General features: G+C 39.3%; 1 protein-coding gene across 2 annotated transcripts in view; it reads left to right on the top strand.

Moving 5' to 3' along the window:
• The window catches only part of MTHFD1L (methylenetetrahydrofolate dehydrogenase (NADP+ dependent) 1 like), a 146,051-nt gene that overhangs the window by 96,843 nt on the left and 23,993 nt on the right, over positions 1 to 25,215 (top strand). For both annotated transcript variants that reach the window (XM_081945648.1, XM_081945649.1), the window contains 2 exons: positions 12,433 to 12,540; positions 14,169 to 14,321. In XM_081945648.1, coding sequence (XP_081801774.1) covers positions 12,433 to 12,540; positions 14,169 to 14,321 — 261 coding nt within the window. The remainder of the gene's footprint in view (positions 1 to 12,432; positions 12,541 to 14,168; positions 14,322 to 25,215) is intronic.

Genomic DNA, 25,215 nt, shown 5'->3' on the forward strand with positions numbered 1-25,215 from the left:
GTTCCTGAAATCTATCATGGCCTGCTAAAACAATTCTGGAGACCACCTTAAAAAGTCATTTGTAAAAAAATTACAAATTCTAAAGCTCTGAGTTTCCATCAGTTTACCATCAGAATATAACCTTGAAATGAAGATTTGTAAGAATGGTGATTCTTCCAAAGAGTGCCATTTTTTTCGGAGTATAAGATGCACTGGAGCACCAAGATTTTGAAGAGACATTTTTTTTAAAAAAAAAGGTTTTGCACTCTGTAGACCTCTCAAAAATGGCCCGTTTTTCACGAAAATGGGCCGGTTTTTTTGTCAAAAAAAGGAGCCATGCATAGCCTTTAGGAGGCTTATAGAGTGCTCCTGGGGGCTAGGGGAGGCAAAAACGAGCACAAAATGATCAGTTGTTCATTCATTTTTGCCCATCCCAGCCTCCAGGAGCACTCTGGAAGCTTTCTAAAGGCTATGCACGGCCATTTTGGTGAAGGGGTCAGGATTTCGAGAGGCCAAAACTGCTGTATTCAGTGTATAAGATGCACCGATTTTCACCCTCTTTTTTGAGGGAAAAAGGTGTGTCTTATACTCTGAAAAATATGGTAGTTGGGTTTTCAACAGCCTTCCCAACCCCTTCCCTTCCTTTTCTCAGTTGCTATCCATTGGCCTTTTCCTACTCTTACTCTCCCCCCACCCTACATCTCTCTTGTGATTCAGAAGACTGGATCTGGAACAAAAGAGACTTTACATGATAGCTATTATTTGTCTTTCTGAACTATTTCTTTCATGTTCTCAAGCACCAGGTGGGAAGTGGCTGGATATTGCTAGATGGAAATAAATCTTTTTTTTTAACCACAGGTGGAGGTGTAGATTCATGTTACAGTTAAACTTTCATGAGCTCTTTATTCCCTGTATTATGAAATCAGATCTGCCTAAGAAGGGTGCTTTGAGTGTAAGAATCTCTCTGTGATCCACATGGCTTGTAAAGTAAAAAGAAAAAGATGAAATTACAAACAGATTTATGAAAGGGTAATAGAAAAGTGACAACAAAAAGAAATGAAAGCTGCAAATTGCTGAATCAGCTGCTGTTTTAGCACCAGGCCATCTCAATCCAGAGCACCTTGAACTTTGTTCTGTCTTGGCTTAGTGCCTGACAGTAGATATAAGGAAGATATAAGATGCCTTCACTGAGCCTCTGACAGGGGGTTATTTATTATTTCTCCCAGACTACATAGAAATGGAAATGGTAATTTCCAAGCTCAAGGCTATTTTGCAAATGTGCATGCATGTGTGTGTCCGTCTATACGCCATTCTTGTTGCTGTGATACTACAGATTAATAAAAGAAACTTAACAATCCAAAACAGTCAACTTCACTCTAATCAAAGAGTTTTAATTTGAAAGCATCCAGGAAGGTACTCACATTGTACACTGATTCAGCTGTTATTCTTCATGATATCTTGAATTTTCCTTGTGCAGAAAATAATGATTTTTTTTCCCAGCACTTAGAATACTGGGATTCTATCTTTGGCCCATGTAGGGAAGGAAGTCGGAAAGGAAGCATCCAGATTTAAGGCATGTAGAGATGTAATCTCTATATAACCATGAGATTATAACAGCAGAGATTGATAACCCTCAGCCTTAAGCCTGCATATGTTTTACATCTGCTTCTTTCTGGACAGCCAATAGAGGAATGCAGTGTCAAAAGGCAAAGAATATATATAATCCCATCCTTGGTGCAATAAGAAAACAAATACAAATTTAATTAATTAATTAATCTCCTGTGACAAATGTTACATCACAATTCCAAAATAAAGTAAATGGATTGAACAATATTCTTTTTCTTACACTTCGAAATATTTTTTTTCTATTGAAAAAAAGCAAAACCGTGGGCATTTTTTAAAGAATGTCAATTTGATTAAACTCTGGTAGTGTTACCCAGAGGTCACCTATAAGTGTCTCAGAGCTAGGGCTGGACTAAGAAACAGGCAGGTCCTGGTTTTAAAATTGTGAAAAGTTCCTGTTTCTTCATATGTGTGTTTTCCCATCAAATAATGAAGGTGATGGTTCTTTGCTGTTGGTATTTCCTAAAAGAGCTGATACAGTTATTGCTTATACTGCTGTGGAGCAATAAATTCTAGATATGCCTTCAATGGCTGACAGTTTGAATGAATCTGTTTCAACACAATACATACATATGGGAAAATGCATGGATATTAGATTGCTTTTAACCTATTAGTCTCCACCGCAGGTAGCGCAAGATGGGAGATGCGGTTTGAATTTGCGCACCGGCTGGGCACGGCTACTCCGCTTGCGGCAGCTGTCATCTTTTTAGCCTTCTGAACTATCAGGCTCTGCAACCTCGCGGTGTACGCGTGTACTCTTTCGCGCGTCTTGTGGAGCGCTTTGGCTCTCCAGGGTTTCAGTAGATTTGATGGCTGATTCGGAAGCCCTGGCTTCGTCCAAGGCGATCTGCAGAGTGAGGTTAGATTTAGCGAGTAACCTCTATAGGTTAATGTCCGGCACGCCGCAAATTATGTGGTCCAGAATCAACTCGTCCAGGTTTCGGAATTCGCAGTACGCGGCAGCCTTGTGAAGCGCCGCAATGTACTCATTAATCGACTCTCCCTCTTTCTGGTTCCTTTTTTTTTTTCAAACAAAATTTTTATTGGTTTTACAAAAAATTTCAGGAAAAGGGATAGTGGATAGAGTTACAAATTTTGACAGCTACATTATGCAGGAAATGGCACTTTCCCCAATTCTCATAACTTTCACTTATTAATACATTAAGTTGTTACTACTTAGCAATATTTTGACAGCATATTTTAAACTTTTATCTTCAAATGATTTCAATCTATCTTGTATCAAACAGAAAAAGTTCTCTGTATTAGCCATTGCATTGTTTTTCTAATTCACTTTTGTGATCTAAGTTTTCTCAGTGTTGCCTCTTCTCCCCCCACCAGCAAGGCTCCAGCACCTCCCGTGTCCTGTATGTCCCGTGTGGTATCATCAGCTTTATCCAGGAGGACTTTGTTTTTTTCCATGAAGGCCTCAGCCTCCATAGTTGTATTAATTCTAACTCTAGTGTCCTCCCAGAATATCAGCATACCTTCTGGCATAAGCCATCTAAACCAAATCCCTTTCTGGTATAATTTCTTCGCTAAGAGCGAATATTTTTTCTTTTATCTCTAACTTTCTTTGCAATTTGTTTCAAGATGGCTATTTCTCTATCCTTGTATTTTAACACTTGCCCCCTTTGTGCACTCAGAATCTCGTCTCTTGTAGTCTTTCTAAGAAATTTAATGTGGACCTCCCTTGGAACATTATGTGTTCTGGCGTAGGCTGAATTTACTCTATAGACCAGGTCAATATCCCATCCCAGCTGTTGTCTGTCTTTTTTGATATATTCAGCCAATAATTTTGTCATAATTTCCTTCAAATCTTCATCATCAGCCTCAATTACATTTTGAAATCTAAGGAAACTCCATTTTTATCTGATGGTTCTCAAGTTCTTGGTTTCCTCTCTGGACCCCCCTCACCTCCCCCCTCATCTCAGCCGTCCCCTCCTCCAAAACTTCCAATCTTTGCGTATTTTGGGCCGTTCGGTTCTGATTTTTTCTGAGCTGTTCGTTCATTTCTTTTAGTTGATTCGTCAGTTCCTCCTGCCCCTTCAAAATCTTTTGAAGCATCTGTTGGGTTAGGTTCTCCTCAGGGGGCTTGGGCTGCAACAAAGATGTTAGTGCCTGTTGCCCTCTGGGGCTGGACGTTGAAGACGTTGGGGCAGAACCAGCAAAGCCTGGTTTCCCAGGTGGTGGTCTTTTTGGTGACATTTTGGTAAGAAGAGCTCAGAAATGTCTGTGTCAATACAGGAAAAAAGTGATTGTAAAAGTGGATAGCCGAGAGAGATCACAAGGCAGGCATTCCAGACAAATAAAGACCTTTTCTAAAGTTCAAATCCAGACAATAAATACAATTGTTCCAAGTCCAGAAGTCCAGAATATAATGTATCAAGAGATATCTCTGAGTGTCATGAAGACAAAGATAAAATGCCAGCAGTTTCTGTGGGTGGAGTCAAATTTCAGAGTACATGAAGACAATGGAAGTGTGCCATCTTGCCTTTCCAGCACCGGGATTAGAAGACAACAAACCAAAAGTTTTCAAAGTTTTCAAAAAGTCAGATCATCACCTCATTTTCACAATTGCAGTAAAGTAGATCTGCTGCTTGCTATGAGTGTGATTTCATTCCAGAGCTCTCCTCCTCTGGGGGCAGAGAGCAGTTTAGAGCCGCTTATCCAAGGGGGGGGGGGGAAATCCCCCTCCCTCCATTCACACTTCCCAGGAACGGATTGAACGTTTTTAAAGAGCTGGCAGTCTTTTTTTTTTCAGTCAAGAAAGGGAACGGGGGGAATTTCCACCTCACCACATTGCAGCTGCAGCCTTCAAATCGTTGATCTCGCCCAGCTGTCTCGGCGCGAAAGCACAAGGAGTCCCTGCGCCTCCCCTTTTGCCTCCTGGTGCCTAGGGCAATGCAGGGAGGCCCCCCGCGGCCACCGCTGACGCAGGGGACCCTCAGCTAGCCGTCCCCTCGGCAGGGGCCCCTACAAGGCTCCCTGTGCCCCCCCCCCGATCAGGGGGGAGCCCACCAAGAGTGTGCGGGGCGAGCGAAGCACGCCCATCGCGTTCAACAGCCGGAACCGGAAGTCTCCCTCTTTCTGGTTCCTGATGTTAAACTCATGCCGGCGAACGTGCTTGGACGGCTTGGGGGCATAGTGGGTCTTCAGCGTCTGCTGGAGCACGGATCAGGCGACTGATTGCAGCGGTGTCAGCTCAGAGAGGTCTTTCGCCATCTCGAACACTTCCCGGCCACAGTATCCGAGGAACATGTTCTTCTTGCGGCCTTCAGAAAAGCCCAAGAGGTCGTTTGCCTCGAGGAAGCAGTCAAATCATAGCATGTACGAGTCCCAGTGCCCGGTGACTGGGTCATACAGAGTCGGTGGGGCCATTTTGTAGTCAGAGGGCATTTTGAGTTTGCTGCTCAAAAATGGCTACTCAAAGCCGTGTTGAGCTCCGGGCTGGATGTACTTGCTGGATTGCTACGCTCTTTTTGATTTGCCTAGTTGCCTTCCAATCCCATCCTCATCGCCAGTGTTGGATTGGGTAATGGATAGGCACACACAGGCTCAACGGTAACAACAGGTCTTTATTAAGTACAACAAGTGAGAACAATCCAGCGAACATTGAGTCTGACAGCAGCCCTTTTATAGGGAGCTGTCAGACCCTTCGACGAATAGGATTAAACCTCTGTTCCCGCCGGAACAGAGGACCTTGGTGGAAACCACTGTAGTTAGAACAAGTATCTAACACTACAATACACATTCGTCAACAGTACAATCCTTAAAGCCACATCAAGTTTCCTAAATTAAGGAATTTAAAAGGACAATGGCTGTTATTTAAATATGTAAACTTATATCAAAGAACACAAAGATATAATTTTTGGAGGGTAGCTCTCAAAAACGGGGCAAGATGAGAGCTTTTGAAAACTGCATGCCATTTATTTAATTTTTCCATATATTATACAATAATTGCTTTCACTTATTTAATGAAGCAGTACAAAGAAAAAATAGGGAAAAAGCAATACAAGAAAAATCTTATATGCACACTTTTATCAAAATGTATTTCTATATATATATATGTGTGTGTGTGTGTGTTTATGTGTATGTATATGTAACACAAATACATACATACATACATACATATATATACATACATACATACATACATACATACATACATATATGTTGTATTTGTGCTGATAAATAAATAAAGGGAGACTAGTATAGATCTATTTCAAGCTATTTAGCTCTCATCAGCTAGCCATACCCTTACTGGGAATAGAACCAGGGCTGTATTGCATATTAGGCCGATGTAATTGCCACTAAGCCACAGGCTCTCTTCCTTATCAGCTAGGCCAGGGAAATAGGTATGTATTTGTGTTTTGGGCATACCAGGGGTTGTAACACAAATACACATACATATAAATACATATACAAATATATATATACACATACATACAAATACATATACAAATATATATATACACACACACATATATATACATACACACACACATATATATACAACATAAACTCTGTCACAATACATAACTCTATGTCACAATAATTATCCATAGGTAACACACTACTGTACGTAACTCATTCATACGTCACAAGTAATTTTAGATTTACAATCCACTGAGTAATAAGGGCAATAAATTTGTCTTTTCAGTGTTGAAAGACTAATGAGAAGGTCATAATTTTTCAAAACAGTATGCTGTTTTTAAAAAACTATGGACTTTGAAAAATATTAAAATTTGTCTCAAAGTCAGATTAATTTATCTAAGAAGCACTTGAAAAGGAGGCAAAATCCATAGTATAAGGCAAAAGCTCTATTGAAATTATTTGGCATATATACCTATCAATATGGTGAATTCCAGAGCATGTCTAAATAACTGGGACAAATCAAATTTTGCTTTTGTTTGTGTTTGCCTTCATTTTCATAATTACCATGGACTTAAAATACTCTTCGGATGTTATAGAACTGCAAAAAAACTTTCATCATTCAGATTACAGCAAAAAAAATCAACTTTTTAATCTGTAGTTTGTAAACTGTTGTGTTTATACAACTGCCAATAAACCTGGGTCACTGAAATCTATTATCATGTTAGTTGGTGTCACATCACATTCATCTATAAATGGCTTGTTCACTATGCGTTTAATATACTGTGAAAACTCTAATGAAATCCTCTTCACCCTGTCCTGGGAGATTCTGTAATTTAGTTAATATTTTGTTTAGAAAGGGAGCAAATGCACATTATTTCCTTCTCACAGAGGCTTAACTGATTAGTCTGCTTCCCTGCAATTTTTGAAACATTAGTGAAGCTTTGTTGCTGGGGCTCCCTTGTGCTTGGAAAAACCCACTGCAGGCATAATTAGAATAAATATTAGGATGCTTCAATATTTGAACAGAGCTCAAACAACAACCCACGCACTTTCGTTCTGGACAAAAAAATGTTAAATATAATTGAGCAGTCTCAAAATAAATCCCTTAAGAAATATATCTATTATGCTAACTGGAATTAATTTTGACAATTCTAGAACTTTATACAAAAAGTAATAGCTGTTGTCTCGGTAAACAAACATGAAGGAGGATTGGGACCTGTTCATAATGTTCACATGGATGAAAATTAGAAGATTGGTTTTAACCAGAGCAGTCTGACTCCAATTATCAGGTCATATGTTTCAGTAGCATTTGGTTTTGAATGAATTAGTCCATGTTTCTGATATTCAGTAGCTTGTGATATTTATTTAGCTGTTTAGAAATTAAACCAAAACAAGTTATTTTTGTCTTGTTGCAATTGTTAGAATTGGCACAAAATATTTTGCATCTATTCCCATTTAAGGAACAGAAAAAATATAAGAGAATTTTGGTTCTTTGGTTATGTCACTGTCAATGTTCCCTCTAATTTTTTTTCGATGTGAGCAGAAAAGTATAGTGTTTGAGCGGCACATTTTCATGCCTGAGCACCTGAATTTTTTTCACAGATGTCACCTAAAACAACAACAAAATCAGTATTATTTGAAACTCAAAGTTATGTTTCTTCAAGGTACCCGCTTAATTCGAAGTGTTATATAATGTCAGTATCACTTAACAACGCTCCTGCTTAGCAACCAAAATGTTGGCTCAGGAACTCTGGCATTTGAAGCACGCAAGTCTTAAAGCTGTCAAGTTACAAGACCCTTGCACCCCTAACCCTTTAGGAAAAAAAACCCCAGGGGTCTTCAAACCTGACAGCTTGAAGACTTGTGGACTTCAACTCCCAGAATTCCTCCTCCAGTCATGTTGGCTCAGGAACTCTGGCACTGAAGCGTGCAAGTCTTAAAGCTGTCAAGTTACAAGATCCTTGCACCCCTAATCCTTTAGGGAAAAACACCCCAGGGTCTTCAAATCTGACAGCTTGAAGACTTGTGGACTTCAACTCCCAGAATTCCTCCTCCAGTCATGTTGGCTCAGGAACTCTGGCACTGAAGCGTGCAAGTCTTAAAGCTGTCAAGTTACAAGATCCTTGCACCCCTAATCCTTTAGGGAAAAAAACCCCAGGGTCTTCAAATCTGACAGCTTGAAGACTTGTGGACTTCAACTCCCAGAATTCCTCCTCCAGTCCTGTTGGCTCAGGAACTCTGGCATTGAAGCATGGAAGTCTTAAAGCTGTCAAGTTACAAGACCCTTCCACCCCTAGAAAAAAAACCTGACAGCTTTAAGACTTGTGGACTTCAATTCCCAGAATTCCTCCTCCAGTCATGTTGCAGCGACGTCATCTGCGTGGATCTGCTCCATCTTTGCTTTCTTCATTGTGGGCAGGGCTGCTGCTGAAGTTGCCGACGAGTTGCCACCAGAATAACTGCTGCTACGCTCCTCCTCCTCCGGGCTTTTGAGGAGCCATGAGGCTTTTTTTTCCCCTGCTCCCCCCCGCCTTCCTACTGTCTCCCGCAGCCTCATGGCTCTTCAAAAGCACGGCGGAGGAGGAGGGGGGGCAGGCAGGGGTAACCCAGCGCTGAGCTCAGGTGCTCCGAGCAGAGGGGAGGCGCCGCTGCCACGCGCGGAGATGCCGGCTGGAGCTTTGGTGGCTTCATCTCAGCCGCAGCGCCGGGCGGCAAATCCGGCAGTGCTGCCTGTTAGAGGAGGAGGAGGAGGAGGTGGTAGCAGTTCTTCCGGTGGCGGTGGGGGCTTTGGGGCTTCACAACTAGCCTCAGTCGCCCCGTGCTCCTCAAAGCAAGTCTGGGGAAGTCCTTTGCGGGCGGCCCGTTCTAGCTGCCTGCAAAGGACTTCCCCAGCTTCTGGAGCCTGTGGCAATAGAAATCACTGCGCGGCAGTTGAAAACTGCTGCACGGTGTTTTCTTGCCACCTGCGCAGGCGCGCAGCTGCGCACCTTAGAGGGAACGTAGGTCACTGTTGTTTTTCTATATATAGGTAGTCCTCAACTTACAACCACAACTGAGCCCCAAATTTTTGTTGCTAAGCAAGACAGTTGTTAAGTGAGTTACAGCCTTTTAATAACTGCCACAGTTATTAAGTGAATCACTGCATGGTTTTTCAGTGAATCTGGCTTCCCTATTCACTTTGGTTGTCAGAAGTTCCCACAAGGTGATCACATGACCCCGGGACATTGCAACCATCATAAATACACTACATGCCAGTTCCCAAGTGCTCAAATTTTGATCATGTGACCATGGGAATGCTGCGACAATCCTAAGGGTGAAAAATGGTCATAAGTCACTTTTTTTCAGTGCCATTATAACTTTGAATGTTCACTAAACAGATAGTTGTAAATCAAGAACTACCTGTAGTTTTCTGAACCAAAGTATATATGTTACAAAGACAACTATGCTTTGAAATATGTGTAAATTATGGAAATGAAACAAATTTTCTTCAGTTTATTTATTTTTCTAGATAAAGATTGCAGAGCCCTGAAAGTTTCCATTTATATTATAAAAGCTTCTGGATTCTGTGGCTTTATTAGGCCTTGCTGTTACGGTTCCCAAGCCTGTTTTTACATGTATAAGAGCTAGAAACTTGCTTATTGTCAAAGTTTTTTTTTTTTAGGATAATAGGCTTAATATTCTTCTATGCAAACTTAAGCAATGCTTGTAATTCTATCTCAAAAACATTTTCCTGGAAGACTTATACAATTACTTTTAAAAGTCCCATCTGAACTGGAATTTGATATAACAAGCCACCAGTGAGCAGCTTTCTGCTTAAAATGTTAGTATGACCTTTTGGGGCTGCTTGAAATTCAAAATGTCAGTTCTGTTGTAGCATTGGCCTTTTGAATCTAATGCAGTAGTACTTGTTTGTATGGATGTTCTTTAAGTTTGGATATATTCAGAATAAAATATCCCTCTATCAGGGAAGGAGAATACAGCCCCAAATGCAGTACAATCTGAAAATATTTTCTTGTGTAACACACTTCAATGTTCAACTTTGATGTAAATCAGACTGAGTTCTGTATTCCATTTATATTTTTTCTTCTATTCTTTTTTATTGGTATTTTTGTCTTTGAACTGGTTTATAGAAATTTGCATAGCTTTTGGGAAATCCTTGAATTATCACAAGCCCTACAGCCATGTCACTAGTGTCTCACTGGAGGATTATTATTATCATTATGATTTTCATTATGATTATTGTTTGAAAAGATCTACTTGCTCGATAGGTTTGTGCCATACATTTTTATATGTTATCTGGGAACAACCAGAGCTAAAAAAAAAAGAGTAGTTCTGGAAGTGAACTTTCATTGAGCCATAACATTGCAACTCTTCTAATTCTTTGGAAATTTACATTACTTTTGTGCTGTTGGTTGTCCCAGGTTACAGTATTTCCTTAAGGTGGATGGCCATATAAATGTTCTAAATAAATAAACAATGGAGAAAAAAAATCCTACATTAAAGACGACTATATTGGAATAAAAAAACCATGATTTAAAAAAAAAACTAAGTAGAGCAGAGGAACACAGCCCAATTTCAACCTCCATAATTTCTACCTCTAGTAGATAAAAGACTTGGAATGCTGTAGTATCCAGCCATCAAAAGTTTCTGGAAGTTTGATTGGCATTTTTATGCAAACATCCACCTCAGCGTTTGAGGCTTAAAATATCATAGCACATGTACTGAAGTACCAACCATGATACTGAGAGATGTGGGCCAAGGGGACAAGGCTGCCCAATGAAAATACAATCATGAACATAATTGATTTAAAAAAAAAACAGAGAAGGGCCAAAACATTTGTTATTGTCACGGAGTGATAAATTTGTCTTGGATTTAATGTGAGGTCTAAGGTTACTTTCCTCCTCCCTTGTTTTTTTTTTTAAATAAAGGAATGTGATAATAAGAAACTTTCCAGAACTGAAGGATGAGGTTGACCCTTGTTATTTGGTACCAAAGCAATGAATCACTACATTTCCGTAGCAAGTTTTTGCTGCAGAGATGGCACAAAGTTAGGGCACCAAAAGCCCAGCACCAATCAATCAATGCACTATTGATTTCAAAGGCATCCTGTGGCAAAATGCCCTCTGCTCCAGGCATTTGGGATGGCTGCTTCTTAATCATAAAAGGAAATATTGTGGTACTAGCTCTGTGTGTGTGCGCGGGCGGGCACTGAATGTGTTAATTCTGCTGTACAGATGGGGCAGGCAAGAATCTTTTGGTCATTCATTCTGTCCTTATTAAAAATTTATTTTCATTGCACTCCCACATCTTTCCAGGCTTCAGTGTGATTAGTACAAAAATTAGCAGTGTAACTTTATACATGATCCCATTATAAAAAAGATAAGCTAACATTACCTCACACTTACTGAATTTCAATTGTTGCAAGCCAAGCTAGGACTTAGACTGGGGCAGGACTTTCTACAAAGGGAACGGGATGTGCAGAGCAGACACTTTTAAAATAAAGGATCAGCCTAGCCTTATGCTTCTTTACATACCTGGCAATTGAACGGTATATTGATCATTTTGTAAAGAACATATTCTTGACTGCAATGGCAAAGGGGGAAAAAGCTGAGTGCTGTTTCTGAGGTAATCCATTAGAGGTTTTCTAGAATAGTTTCAATAATAGAAGCTTATGTTCAGCTTGTGATAAATTTTCCAGGCCTGGTTTACTTCAGCAAAACTTTCCAAGGGCATCTACGTGCTGTAAAACGTGTAATATATTTTTGCCTTTCTTGCTAAACAAGCAAAACAAAACTCTGAAATACAGGTAGTCCTCAACTTACAACCACAATTGAGCCCAGGATTTATGTCGCTAAGTTTTTATCCCACTTTACAACTTTTCTTGCCACATTTGTTAAGTGAATCACTGCAGTTGTAAAATTAGAAGCACAGTTGTTAGATGAATCTGGCTTCCCCATTGATTTTGTTGTCAGAAGGTCGCAGAAGGGGGTCACATGACCCCAGGACACTGCAACCATCATAAATATGAACCAGTTGTCCAGTATCTGAATATAAATCATATGTCCATGGTGATGTTATAACAGTCGTAAGTGTGAAAAATAGTCATAGGTCACTTTTTTTAGTTCCGTTCTAACTTCAGACAGTCAGTAAATGAACTGTTGAGGATTATCTATACACTTCAGAATGCATGAGTACCAGAAGCTGATATACATAAACTTGTTTTTCTCTGTCTGCATTGTAGAAAAGATAAGGTTAATGATGATTTCTGAATGGAAGGCAACAGATGCCATCTTTTACATCCATGATATTTGTTTTTAGGAAACAATGCATAACTGAATGTTTAGAATAGTGTTGTACAAAATTCACTGCCAGTGAGAACTACGCAATCCTGATTTGAAGGAAAGTATCTTGGGACTCTTCAGTTTAACATGCTGTCGTCCTGTTTTGTTTTCACAGCTTCCCATAGTTGAAAAAATAAGAATCATAGCTCAGAAGATCTATGGAGCTGAGGATATAGAGTTGTCTCCTGCAGCACAGTCACAAATAAATTGTTACACTCAACAGGTAAAAACAAGAATATGTGCAAACAGATATATTGTGAGCGCCGTTCCTATTTTAAAATGTATCTGTTTAAACAATGGATGAAAAACTGCCCAGAATACAGTATAATGCTGCTGTGGGCCAGGAACAATCTTTCTGTATCTGCCTTTAAATCCAAAGATGTTTTTCAAAATTCAACTAAACCCTTGGGATAACCATGACCTGGATGATACCTGCCTTTTCCCCCCCATCCTATAGGGCCTGCTATTGCCGGCCGTTTCAGTGACTTGTTTATTAATACCACCAAGGTGTTTCTGAACCACAATGCTGCCTGGCTCCACAATCACAAATTTGTGGAGCCCCGTGAAAGGAAAGGCTCCTGGTTAAATGACTAGAAAAGTGCATTGGACCTTCTATGCCACTTTCATATCTCAGCATTCCACAAGGCTCTGTCCTGGCTCCCTATCTGAACAAGAGCCTATGGCTGATGATTATGTTCAGGGCACCCTGGTCTCTAAAGAGTACAGACAAGAACAACCAAGATGATTAGGGGACCGGAGGCTAAAACATACAATGAACGGTTGCAAGAACTGGGCATGGCTAGTCTAGTGAAGAGAAGGACCAGGGGAGACATGATAGCAGTGTTCCAATATTTGAGGAGTTGCCACAGAGAGGAGGGGGTCAAGCTATTTTCCAAGGCAACTAAAGGCCAGACAAGGAATAATAGATGGAAACTGGACAAGGAGAAATTCAACCTGGAAATAAGGAGAAATTTTCTGACAGTGAAAGCAATCAACCAATGGAACAACTTGCCTTCCGAAGTTGTGGGAGCTTCATCACTGGCAGCTTTCAAGAAGAGACTGGACTGCCATCTGACGGAAATAGAGTAGGGTCTGCTTGGGTGGGGGGGTAGGACTAGATGACTTACAAGGCCCCTTCCAACTATGTTAATCTGTATCTGTATGGCCCCATGGTCTTCCTGATGTTGCCCTGAGTACTTCCTGCAATTCTATTTGTTCCCTACTTTGTTCTCTACTACCTTCAGAGTCCTCTCTCTCTGTTTGTCACTCCAGAGTTCAAGTCTCTAGGCCTTGAGACTCTAGTCTTAATTCCCTCCTTCCCTTCATCCCTGTGAAAATTCAAAAACTTTAAAAATGATTTACCATATATAACTTTTTATTTAGTTGCCAGGTGAGTGGAAGGACTTGTTATCCTCCTTTACTCTAATTAATCTCAGCAATTCTTAGATTAGTCCCTTTTAATCATAGATGTATATGTGTTCAGTCACATCACAGGGTATCATTTTAAGCATATGCAGTTGTGTTTGGTTTGTCTCAATAGTCAATACATTGTTTATTGGTTTGACTATTGAGCTGCAAATTGTTGAGTTACTGGAGAAGATGTTACAATTGCCCTCTGTGATCTGTACTGAGCCTTGAAGAAATTATTATTAATTAAGATGTATACTTATAACATCTTGCCACAGTCTATTGAAGCTTGAGCCAAAGACTTATTCCTAGAAGTCAGCAATGTACTGGTAATAAAATTTAGCTTTGTTTATTGTACAGCATGCAAAACCTTGGAGAGGAAACTGTTGTTATTTCAGTGTGGTATAGATACGTTCTATCTCTTTCTCATTTCTTTCTTGGCAGGGATTTGGGAACTTGCCCATTTGTATGGCAAAAACCCACCTGTCCCTTTCCCACATGCCTGAGAAGAAAGGTGTTCCCACTGGGTTTGTTTTGCCTATCAGCGACGTGAGAGCCAGTATTGGAGCTGGCTTTATTTATCCACTGGTGGGAACGGTAAGTAGTGTCTGTCTATCGCATTTGAAAAATTTGTAAAATTATGTTTGGAACCCTGTGGTGTACAAACAGAATTAAAATAAATAATCCGACACCTCTGAGATACTTAAATGAATACCTTAAATTTCTCTGAGATGTTTAAAAGGATTTACCTGAAATACGTTTTGAACCAAGTATATTGATTCAATATACCTCTGACTACCTCTGACCTCCGCGCCTTCCGGATAAAGCTCAAGACGCACCTATTTCAAGTAGCTGGCCTGGCTCAACCATAGTTCGTTCACACTGCTCCTGACGGGTTTTTTAATTTTTTAATTTTTGTGACTTTTAGACTTTTATTAGGGGATTTTAAACTATGTTTTAACTGTCTTTTCTTATCTTTATACCTCCTCCATGTACGCGTGTTCGTTTATTCTGTGTGTGTATTGTCCATATTGTTTTTTATGTGTTTTATTGTACGCCGCCCCGAGTCCTTCGGGAGAGGGTGCGGCTAAGAAATAAATTTATTATTATTATTAAATGTAAAGGATTCATTGTACAAACCCAAATAAGAAAGGAGTAGATTTAATGAATCCTCATACAGCAGTTCCTCAAGGATGCTTCTCAAACTATGAGGATTCAGAGATTATAAAGGCAGACCATAATTGAGCCCAAAATTTCTGTTTTTAAGTGAAACAGTTGTTAAATGGATTTTGCCCCATTTTACGACTATTTTGCTTAACATCTTCCTGTGGGAACTTAATGTACCTGTCCACGGTGTTGATGAGTTTGTTGAAGGCTTCCATTTGCTGTTTTAACCTTGACCTAAGTATCGTCCACATACCTATACCAATGAATGGGTGAAATTCCTTTGAAAGAGTTTAGGGCTTTAGTTTCCTTGTAGAGATTGGCCACAGTGGAGGACACAGATGAACCTATGGCATAGCCATGTTTTTGTTTGTGGAAACCTTCATTGTATTTAGAATAGATAGTGGTCAGAGGTCCAAGATGGCCTATGTGTGGTCTAAGCTGAGGTTAGTTCTGTCACGTAATGTGACTTAATGTCTCATAAGCAGTTGTTTCTTCACTACCATGACAGCTTCAGTTGTGGGAATGGAGGTTTAATTTAATTTAATTTAATTTAATGCTTCTAGACCGCCCCCTCTCCCGAAAGGGACTCGGGGCGGTGTACAGTTCATACAAAATATATCAGATACAATAAAATTAAGTATGTACAATTGACAGTTGACATGGAGGAGGTAAGAATGTCATTAAAAGAACTGTACAAAGCAGATTAAAATAAGTTCAAACCCCTAAAAACAAATACAGTGAATTAAAAACCCCTAAAATAACCAGATATAGTGCGTTTGCCAGGAGGGACAGTTGAATTATGCCAGGCCTGCTAATCGGAACAGGTGAAGAGTGAAGTGGCATCATAAGAAACCATAGTTTCATCCAGATTAAATATTAAGATACTCATAATAATAATAACAATATTAATAATAATAATACTTTGGCCACCTAATGAGAAGGAAGGACTCACTAGAGAAGAGCCTAATGCTGGGAAAGATTGAGGGCAAAAGAAGAAGGGGACCACAGAGAATGAGGTGACTGGATGGAGTCACCGAAGCCGTAGGCGTGAGCTTAAATGGACTCCAGGGGATGGTAGAGGACAGAAAGGTCTGGAGGAGTGTTGTCCATGGGGTCGTGATGGGTCGGACATGAATTCACAACTAAAAACACAACAATAATAACAACTGTCCTTTCTACAGAACCTAAACATTAAGCAATCATAAGAAGAACGTGCTCTTGTAATGTTACCTGACCAGGCCAGAGCAGAGTCTGATATTCTTACATGAGCAAGATATTTGGAAATAATAGAGAGCTTCTGACTTATTGTTCTGCATTACCAGTGAAAGGGCACAAGGAAGGAAGTGAATCCCAACTAGATGTGCTTTGAGAAGCCAGGAAATTCTGTCATGAGGATTCTCTGGCCTTGCGGTTTGCTTTCTATGTATATAGCCAGGAAACATTCCTGTCACCACCACAAGCACAATAAAATGTCAGAATGTCCAGAATGTGACTTCAACCTTTCGTGCTCTCCTGAGAGGCTTGTTAATATCTTCTGGTATATTATGAATAAGGCTAAATATAAATTATATTTGACTCACTGAAATTATAGAGATATTATAAAGATTGTCCTAGACTTATGACCACAACTGAGCCCAAAATTTTTGTTGCTAAGCGAGACAGGTGTGTTCTTGCCTATTTTATGGACTTTCTTGCAACAGTTAAGTGAATCACTACAGATGTTAGTAATACAGTTGGCAAATGAATCTGGATTTCCCCATTGACTCTGCCTGTCAGGAGGTCGCAAAAGGTGACTCCAGGACACTGCAACCATCATAAATATGAGCCTCTAAATTTTGATCACATAACCATGGGGATGCTGCAGTGGTTGTAAGTGTGAAAAAGCAATCATAACTCATTTTTTCAATGACATTTTAACTTTGAATGGTAACTAAGCAAACTCTTGTAAGTAAAACATATATACAAGAGTATATACTCTTGTATATATTTGTGTTTGCTTGTTTGTTATTTCATTTTGCATGGCTGACCATCTCAAATTAATAATCTGAAATCTAAACACATTAAAAGAAAATTAAAAAAGGAAAGTAGAAAAGCAAAAAGCAACATATATAGAAACAGCAGCCAGGGTGAAAACAGACCAATCATAAGTTAACATCAATAGTGTACAGGTTCAGTCCTACTTTTGACCTCCAGGATTGGGGTCAGCCTAAACTCTGGTCAGTAATTGGCCAACTTTGATCTCCTTTCAAATTCATACACAAGTCTAGTGTTCAGACTTTCTTTTCTACATTAGATTGTTGGGAGAAGGGCAAAGGTAGTATGCTGCCGGTTCGGGCGAACCGGTAGTGGTGGCGGTGCGAGGCTCCACTCAACCAACTAGACATCATGGACCTTCTGTGCATGCTCGCATGTTCCCGCTACCGAATTGGTAGTGAAGATAATAGGATACCATTACTGGAGAAGGGCAACCATATTCATATATTGATTTTGAATATTTCTGTCAGAAACAAATGAAATCCTTTCTAATATTTTGAAACTCAGTTTTATAATATATTATTTTGCATTGAAAATTCCTATATGACTCATAAAACTATTTAAAAACTGCATACAGCTTTTTCCAAACGTTGCCATAGTTTTTAGGTCATTTTGCAATAACTCTTGACTATTGTACGTTCACAGGTGGGCTTGTGACACGATGACCTGATTATATGGCAAGCAGGCAGGAAGGCTTGTTAAATTTGTTTAGGAAGTTGGTGAGGTCACTAGTGAGTTATGCATGGGTGGGGAATGATTGGATTCTCTTGTGCTTGTGAGAGATTCAGACCCACCCAAAAGTTATTGCAGCTTTGTACTTTCCCACATATTAGTTAATCTGCTTTAGTGAGAGTGCTCTGTGCAACACAATGCAGAGGAATTCCACTTTGACTTACTCCAAGGACAACAATGATTTAGAGACAATACAGAGCTGCATTCTTTGCCTCTATACAAAGTTGAGATAAACATAATCTTATTCAGCCAGTGTTTGAAGCTTCAGGGTTTTTTATTGGTTTGTTTCTTTACAAGATGATAAACCAACCCTATGTTTATAAATGTTAATTTCTAATTAATATTGTTTTGAATAGAAAATGTTTCCATTAAAAATGTACATTATTTTAACAGTCACATATATTTTGGAATGCTGAAGGTTATTAGTCTTGTTGACTCACACTCCCTAAAATATTTTCTGACCCTTAGCTGAAAGTTGATGACTGAACATTTAAGTCACAACAGGGTCTTAGGCATTCCAGAAAAAAGTCTATAAATATTAAGATGTCCCCCTGCCCTAAATGAATGGTTTAGGATTGCTCCCTGTTTGCAGTGTTTAACTCTTCATTCATATGCTGGCCTTAGCTTTCTGGATCTCTTTAGGCACCATCCATTCCAGCAGTGTTATAGAGTATATAGGTAACCCCCCAAAAATTTTCAAGGCTGGATATAAATCAAAGAAGGATTCCCCTCCCCCCTCTCTTGTGAAGCTATAGGTGTAGGTTGTTCTGTTTTTGAAGAATGAATTATTCACTACGTTCTAGTGGTTTATTTGTTGAACCAGCATCTGTCAGTGAAGGCACAGCTTGCATATGGTCTTGGATATGGCCAGCAACAGTTAAGCAGAAGTTCTGGTATTTTAGAATCAACGTTTTTAGTTGTGTCATGTCATTTTGAGTAGAAAAGATTGGCAAGCAGCAAGCGAGGTGCTCTTTCTCATTGTCACAATACAGTAAAATAAAAGCAATTATGCACATGGCTTATGATTTCAACCTCCATCTTCATGTCACTCTTTTTCACATTTATTCTGAGATAATTTATGAGACACTCCAGTTGAAACCTTTGAGATACTGTAGATAGATGATGGATGGATGGATGAATGATAGATTGAGGGAGGGAGGAACATACATACATGCATGATGTGGCCAATTCATGTTATGGTAGATAGTTTTAAGTTTAGAATACCCTGAGGCAACATTGGAACTATTCATCTAGATAATTCACAATTCTAATCTAGAATAAATCACATTATTTTGGGTGTGGAATGGTGGTTAAGGATGAAATTAGAAATGGTTTCCTTTGAGAGGCTACTCACTACAATTTATATCTTATTTGGGAATGGAAAAAGATCCCGATGCTGGGAAACTTCTATTTCATTAATGAATTGCAGCTGTGTGATGTTGGGGTCCTGTGGGGGCAAATGGGATGCTCAGGGACAACACGCAACCCCCAAGCCACAGATTACCAATCTTTCGGCTCAACAAAACTCAGTGTACATATAGGTTTTTTTCCCCCCTTGGAATTTTGCCTGCTGATTTATCTCATTTTTAGTTTGTAATACTTTGAACAAAGTAAAAAAAAAGATAATGGGAAAAATTACAATTCAAGTTGCATTTTTATGTGTGAAAATGTAGTTCAAGATAAATCACAAATTCAAGAGCAGAATCAACACAAGAGAGAATAGACTACACAATACATCAGTATAATTGGATTATGAAGATAATTTGTTTTTAGTCTAATAGGTCAAGACTATTTCCTGCTTTGCATACTTGCCTTCTTTCAGTTGATTCTGACAATTGGTTTTAATTATACAGTGTGTGAGGAAAGCATATATGTTTGCTATTATAATCGCCACATCTACTGTACTACCCAGGGAATTTTTTTTGAGTGGGTGGGGTTATATATTAAATTCTAATGGATGAGGGAAAAATCCTCAGCTTGCTAACAGCACTATATAATATAACAACATTTTCCCCTTATAGCTATTTTGGCAGCTGGAAATAGTTTAATTTTGATAAGTTTGACATAAAGAATGGAATGTGTCATTTTTAGAGGCCAGTAATATATAGGATAAAAGTTTAAAGGAAAACGGAGCAATGAAACTATGAAACAACTGAGAAGTTGTTGGTTGCTTTTTCTCCAATCAATGGCAGCTATGTGCTGTTCCATTAAACTGCATTGCAAGAAAATATTACATTAATAAATAACAGTAGGGGAAAAATAGCTTCTGTGTTTCACTGTATCTGAAAAATGACAGGTATCTCCAAGAGGGTTATTTTTTGTTCTAGAATCACTGTTTGGTTTTTAAAAGTGCACTTGCAAAACTTTATAACATTATTTGCCTGTTCTTTCAAATTCATCAAATGTTGGCTTCTTGAATTGTCTAGAACTTAGCTGTATCAGAAAAAGTAACAGAAAAGGTATTCAGAATATAATTCATGCTTGCTATATCAAAATCTGGATGACTTCTATCAGTAAAGATATAAATCACTTGGGCCTTCATAGTATCTTTTTACATCTTTTATACTCCTTATATGTATTTCTTGAAAGAATGATAGGAAGCTGAGAAGGAAATTGAGCTATGCTTTTAAAAAGTTGAATCTGAGATGTAGTTTCTGTTGCAAAGTTTCCCTTCACAGAATACAATAGAAAACAGAAAACCTGAAGAATATAAATGACAACAAAAGAAAAAGGAAAGCACTATCTTCCTTCAACAGATTTCATTTTAAGAGTATTTCTATGTAAAATACTTTTACATTGGGGGGGGGGGGAATCAGGACAAGTAGGATACCTGTCTGCCAAAATCTTTTGTCTTTATTCTCTGAGGTCACAACATTTCCCTTCCAATACTTCTCATATAATATAGAATGGCAAATTATGAATTCATTTCAGTCAAATGACATTGATTTCAGTGGGATCATTAAGGACGAGTAAATTACAGAACAAGTATGATGGAGACAGAGCATGATGTAATCAATACATTTTAAGGATGGTTCAAGTTGTCTCTTTAAATCGCAGCCAGCTACATTAACCAATTAAGATTAATGAGACTACAAAGGCAAGGGGCAAATTGTATAGGCATATTATTTTGCTTTGCATTAAAGTTTTTTTTTCATTTTAAGTGGTCTCCGATAGAAAGAATGGCTGAATCATTACAAGCTTTCATAAAAAAAAAAACCTCTGGGATCTTCCTGCTTTCTTCTTCTGATCACATCTTGCTCTTTGTTCTTCTTTCTCTGCCTGCCAGGAAAACTGTCAGTTTACTCTCTTTATCTAATCCATTGCTAGGAATGTTTGGCACGCCTTCAGCAGATGGGAAAACTTCCTTCCCCTTGAGAGTCTCTCTTCATAATTAGTCAGCCATATTTGTTTTTATTGAGTTACTCAAGGAAGAAATAGAAGAAAGGAGTTTAAAGGGGCAACTTATAGAGGTAGGCAATAGGGAATTATCTAAAAAATAAATGTTTAAGAGGGGAACATCAGATGTTCAAACCAGCATATCATATTCCACATCATTATATTGTTGGAAGAAATGTCCTTCTGGGTTCGGCTCCAAGTAGGGAAAAAGACACTGGAGGCATGGAGGCTGCTTGGAAAGATGGTTTTAATGGTGGACAGGACCACATGGCTTGAGTCCTGAACAGAAAAGGTGATCACATGCTTCAATGTTGGTGGAGAAAAAGAGAAGGGAGGGCAGAGATGCTGAGTCCCTGGTTTTATGCCCTCTCTGGCCTTTGATCTTGAGCTTGTATTCTGATTGGTTGTCAGACTCCCAGGGGTCCATGCAGGGCCAACTCTCTAGGCTGCGTTTTGAATCCAGGTTTGATTGAGTTCTGAGATGCCATGTGAGCCAATATTATCATGCCTTAATCCCATCCCCCTGGAGCTGAAGGGGAGAACTCTTTATTGTGTAAAGGGACTGGCTTGGCCTTCTTAATGGCCCATTGACAAAGTGGGTGGGGGCAGGAAGCTGCAGGGAGCTATTCTGTCTTTAAAATGTTTCTCCCTTTTCACATCCAGAGAAATATTCTGCCTTTTCAATATTTCCTAGGATATTTCATTTTTCTGGGAGAGGGGTTGGTGATAACTTCCTACAATATGATAGAGGTCCTACTTCCACTGTAATGAAATACTTTGATCCCAGAGACATGACCAATACACATTTTCTTGTTGGTTGATTTTTAATCATTTTCTTTTCTTTATTTTTTTCTTTGTTCTTTAAATATTCCATTTAGTAATAGAGGGTTTTGTATTCTCTGAGCAATGGAAGTTTCCATGTCTTCTGCAGATTGGTATCCACAAAGGCATAAGGGAAGGAGCCTTCGTTATCCAAAAGATTACTTTCTTTCTCCTGCCTGGAAGTATTTACTCCATTGTCTGTGCAATGGAGGAGAGAGAATTGTGTTTTCCTCCTTCAGCCTCAAAACTGCAACTTGTTTGGATGCCCTTGGGAATGTAATTGTTTGGTATTAAAACATTTAGTAGTTTTTTCTTCATCATTTACTTGCATTAGCAAATGCTACAAAGAAAATGCTCCCCCCCCCCCAAGAGATTCTAATGGGTGTCCAATTTCATAAAGGAACTTCTTCCTCATGATTGGAGCACAAATATCTCTCCGAACTGGATTCATGAGGTGAAATTCAGGAAGAAAATAGCAATAGTATAGTTATATAGTATATTAGCTGCCTATATTTTGTGGATTCAGTATGTAGAAGTACATGAAGGTGAATCTTCACCAAGTGGTGGGTTTCAAAAAAATTTATAACCTCTTCTGTAGGTGTGGCCTGCTTTATGGGAATGGCTTACCGGCCATGTGACTGGGTGGGAGTGGCTTGCCAGCCAAGTGACTGGGTGGGCGTGGCCAACTTGTAAAATGTGGTGAAACTCGCTTAACAATGCTCTTGCTTAGCAACCAAAATGTTGGCTCAGAAACTCTGGTATTTGAATACATGCAAGTCTTAAAGCTGTCAAGTTACAAGACCCTTGCACCCCTAATCCTTTAGAAAAAGAAATCCTAGGGGTGTTCAAACTTGACAGCTTTAAGACTTGTGGACTTGCAACTCCCAGAATTCCTCCTCCAGTCTTGTTGGCTCAGGAACTCTGGCATTGAAGTACGCAAGTCTTAAAGCTGTCAAGTTACAAGACGCTTGCACCCTTAACCGTTTAGAAAAAAAACTCCAGGGGTGTTCAAACTTGACAGCTTTAAGACTTGTGGACTTCAACTCCCAGAATTCCTCCTCTCGCTCTTCATCTTGATGATGTGCGGACGGGCGGGGGGAGGGAGCTGGAACGGGTTCTAAACGGCACTGTACATTTGTGGAACCTCTTCTATAGAAGAGGTTAGAACTGGCAGGAACCCACCTCTGATCTGCACCAAATCAGTACTGTATTGCTGAGTCTCCCAAATGCTGTTCCAACTTTCATTATCAGTCTGCTTTTAGTGTATATATGTAAAGCTTTCCTAAATTTCCAGCAACAATATTTGTTATCTTTAGATCAGTAGTAATACATGTGGTGCTCCTTTCTTCACTCTGCAAAAACTGTCCTCACAGCTAATTGAAATATTCCAAGCACATCTTGCAAACTTTTGTTTCCACATGGTGGCACTCCAACATGGGTCTCAAATTTGCTTACCAGATGGGTGGTTCTGAATCTTCCCAGAATTAGAATCATTATGAGATAAGTTGATGTTTTTTGCGACCCTCGGGTGTGTTTGTCGAACTTCTAAAAGTATCTGTTTTTTAGAGAATGTTTTGATGTTTTGTTTGTAAGAACACACAAGCCAAATAGCTCCTGTTTAGAGCATTTCTTTCAAATCTTGCAGGCTAAAGTAAGACAAATGTTGTTGTAGAATATTCATACGCCAAATTCTGTTCCGCAACACAGATTGCATTTTCATGGTTTTCTCTTTTTTAAAATATTTCTATTTTGTACAGTTGATGCACTGAGTGCAACGGATGACATTAATTTTGGTCTCAAGCATGTGCCATTCATTACGGAAACATGTGAGATCAAAGTAAAAGGGCATCTAAACACTATACATGTAATCGGGATCTTCATTTTCATCAATCCAGTCTTCCTTTTTTTGTACAAAGTGGAGGAGGGAAATGTGTTTGAAATGTTGGCAGCTAGGGGGCAGCATATGGATAAGTGCTGTTAAAAAAAAGTACAGGACTCAGTGCTGACTAGCTTCCCGCCCCATTATTTCCAGGCGGACTCCTTTGAAGCTACACAATACAATGGGTGGATGGGTGGGGTTTGGCCTGAGGATGGTAGCATTTTAAAGGTATAATTTGTTGTTCTAATCCCTGAGCTTGTCCCCTTAGCGGATCTGGAAGAAAAAAACAGTGGCAGTAAATGGACCTTCTTTACTACCCTGTGAGAATGGATTCGGGGTTTCTGAATTCACTGGGCCTCCCTCTTTTTTCCATCTTTCCTCTCATTGCAGGGCTTTTTTTTTTCCTATTACATATCAGGATCTTCTCATTCTGATGTGTAAGTCGGAATGGGACAACTTGCCACAGCCAACCCATCACAGCCAATTTGCTGCAGAACAATTTAACAATTCTATTTCCTTATTTAAAATAAATAGAAACATATTTACATTTTTCCATTCACATTCCACACTGTCTCTCCTTCTGCATCCTTTCTTTAATTATTCTATTCCACTATTTGATAGTAGTGGAACTCCTGGCCCGTAGCTACTTGTTCTGTGGCGAGTTGGCCGTGGTGAATTGTCATAGTTATTTCCCACCACCAGTCCCAGTTCCTATCTTGGTCTGAGCTTTTGTATCCAATATAATCAATAGAATAGGGGGGGGGTGTGTCATTTTCTTTTCACGAGTTACCCCAACTCATTTGCATACATTTCAGGAAGTGGATCCCCAATTATGGAATTCTGCTTCTTGCTACTCTACCTCCACACATCATTTTAAAAGGATTTGGAGATTTACTTACAAAGCAAATGTACTGATGGGAGTCAGAATGGCAGTAGGGCTATTTTGCTATCATTCTTGCTAATAATGGTACATGATGGATGGGTTTCAAAATCTGCGTAATTTTCATTTTTATTGTGTTTCTCAGTATATGGATTCCTTGTGCGTACTTTTAACTGCTGTTTAATTCTTATTTTTTTAAATATTACTGTGGTTGGTAGAGGGATGTCATGTAAAAGCATTTTGGTTTGGTTTGATTGTTTCTTTATTTAAATCATACAGGATTAACAACCACTCATTCAGCTGCCATTTGAAGTTGCAAAAGCGCTGAACTAGTGGTATTTATGACCGGTCCATAAAATTCAGGCCATCTCAGCATCCATGCATTCATGTGATTGTGATATGGCTGCCTGGCAACCAGCTTGCACTGACAACAATTGTAGCATCCTGTGATCATGTAATCACCATTTTCAACCCTCTCTGTTGGCTTCCCACAAGCAGAATCCATGGGGAAGACGGCAGGTCATATCACAAATTAGTCCCAATAAATTGCTCTCACTGTACCCTATCTGGCAGCACCAACC

This window comes from Natrix helvetica, assembly GCF_964273705.1.
Source record: "Natrix helvetica genome assembly, chromosome: 2".
Lineage (NCBI taxonomy): Eukaryota > Metazoa > Chordata > Lepidosauria > Squamata > Natricidae > Natrix > Natrix helvetica.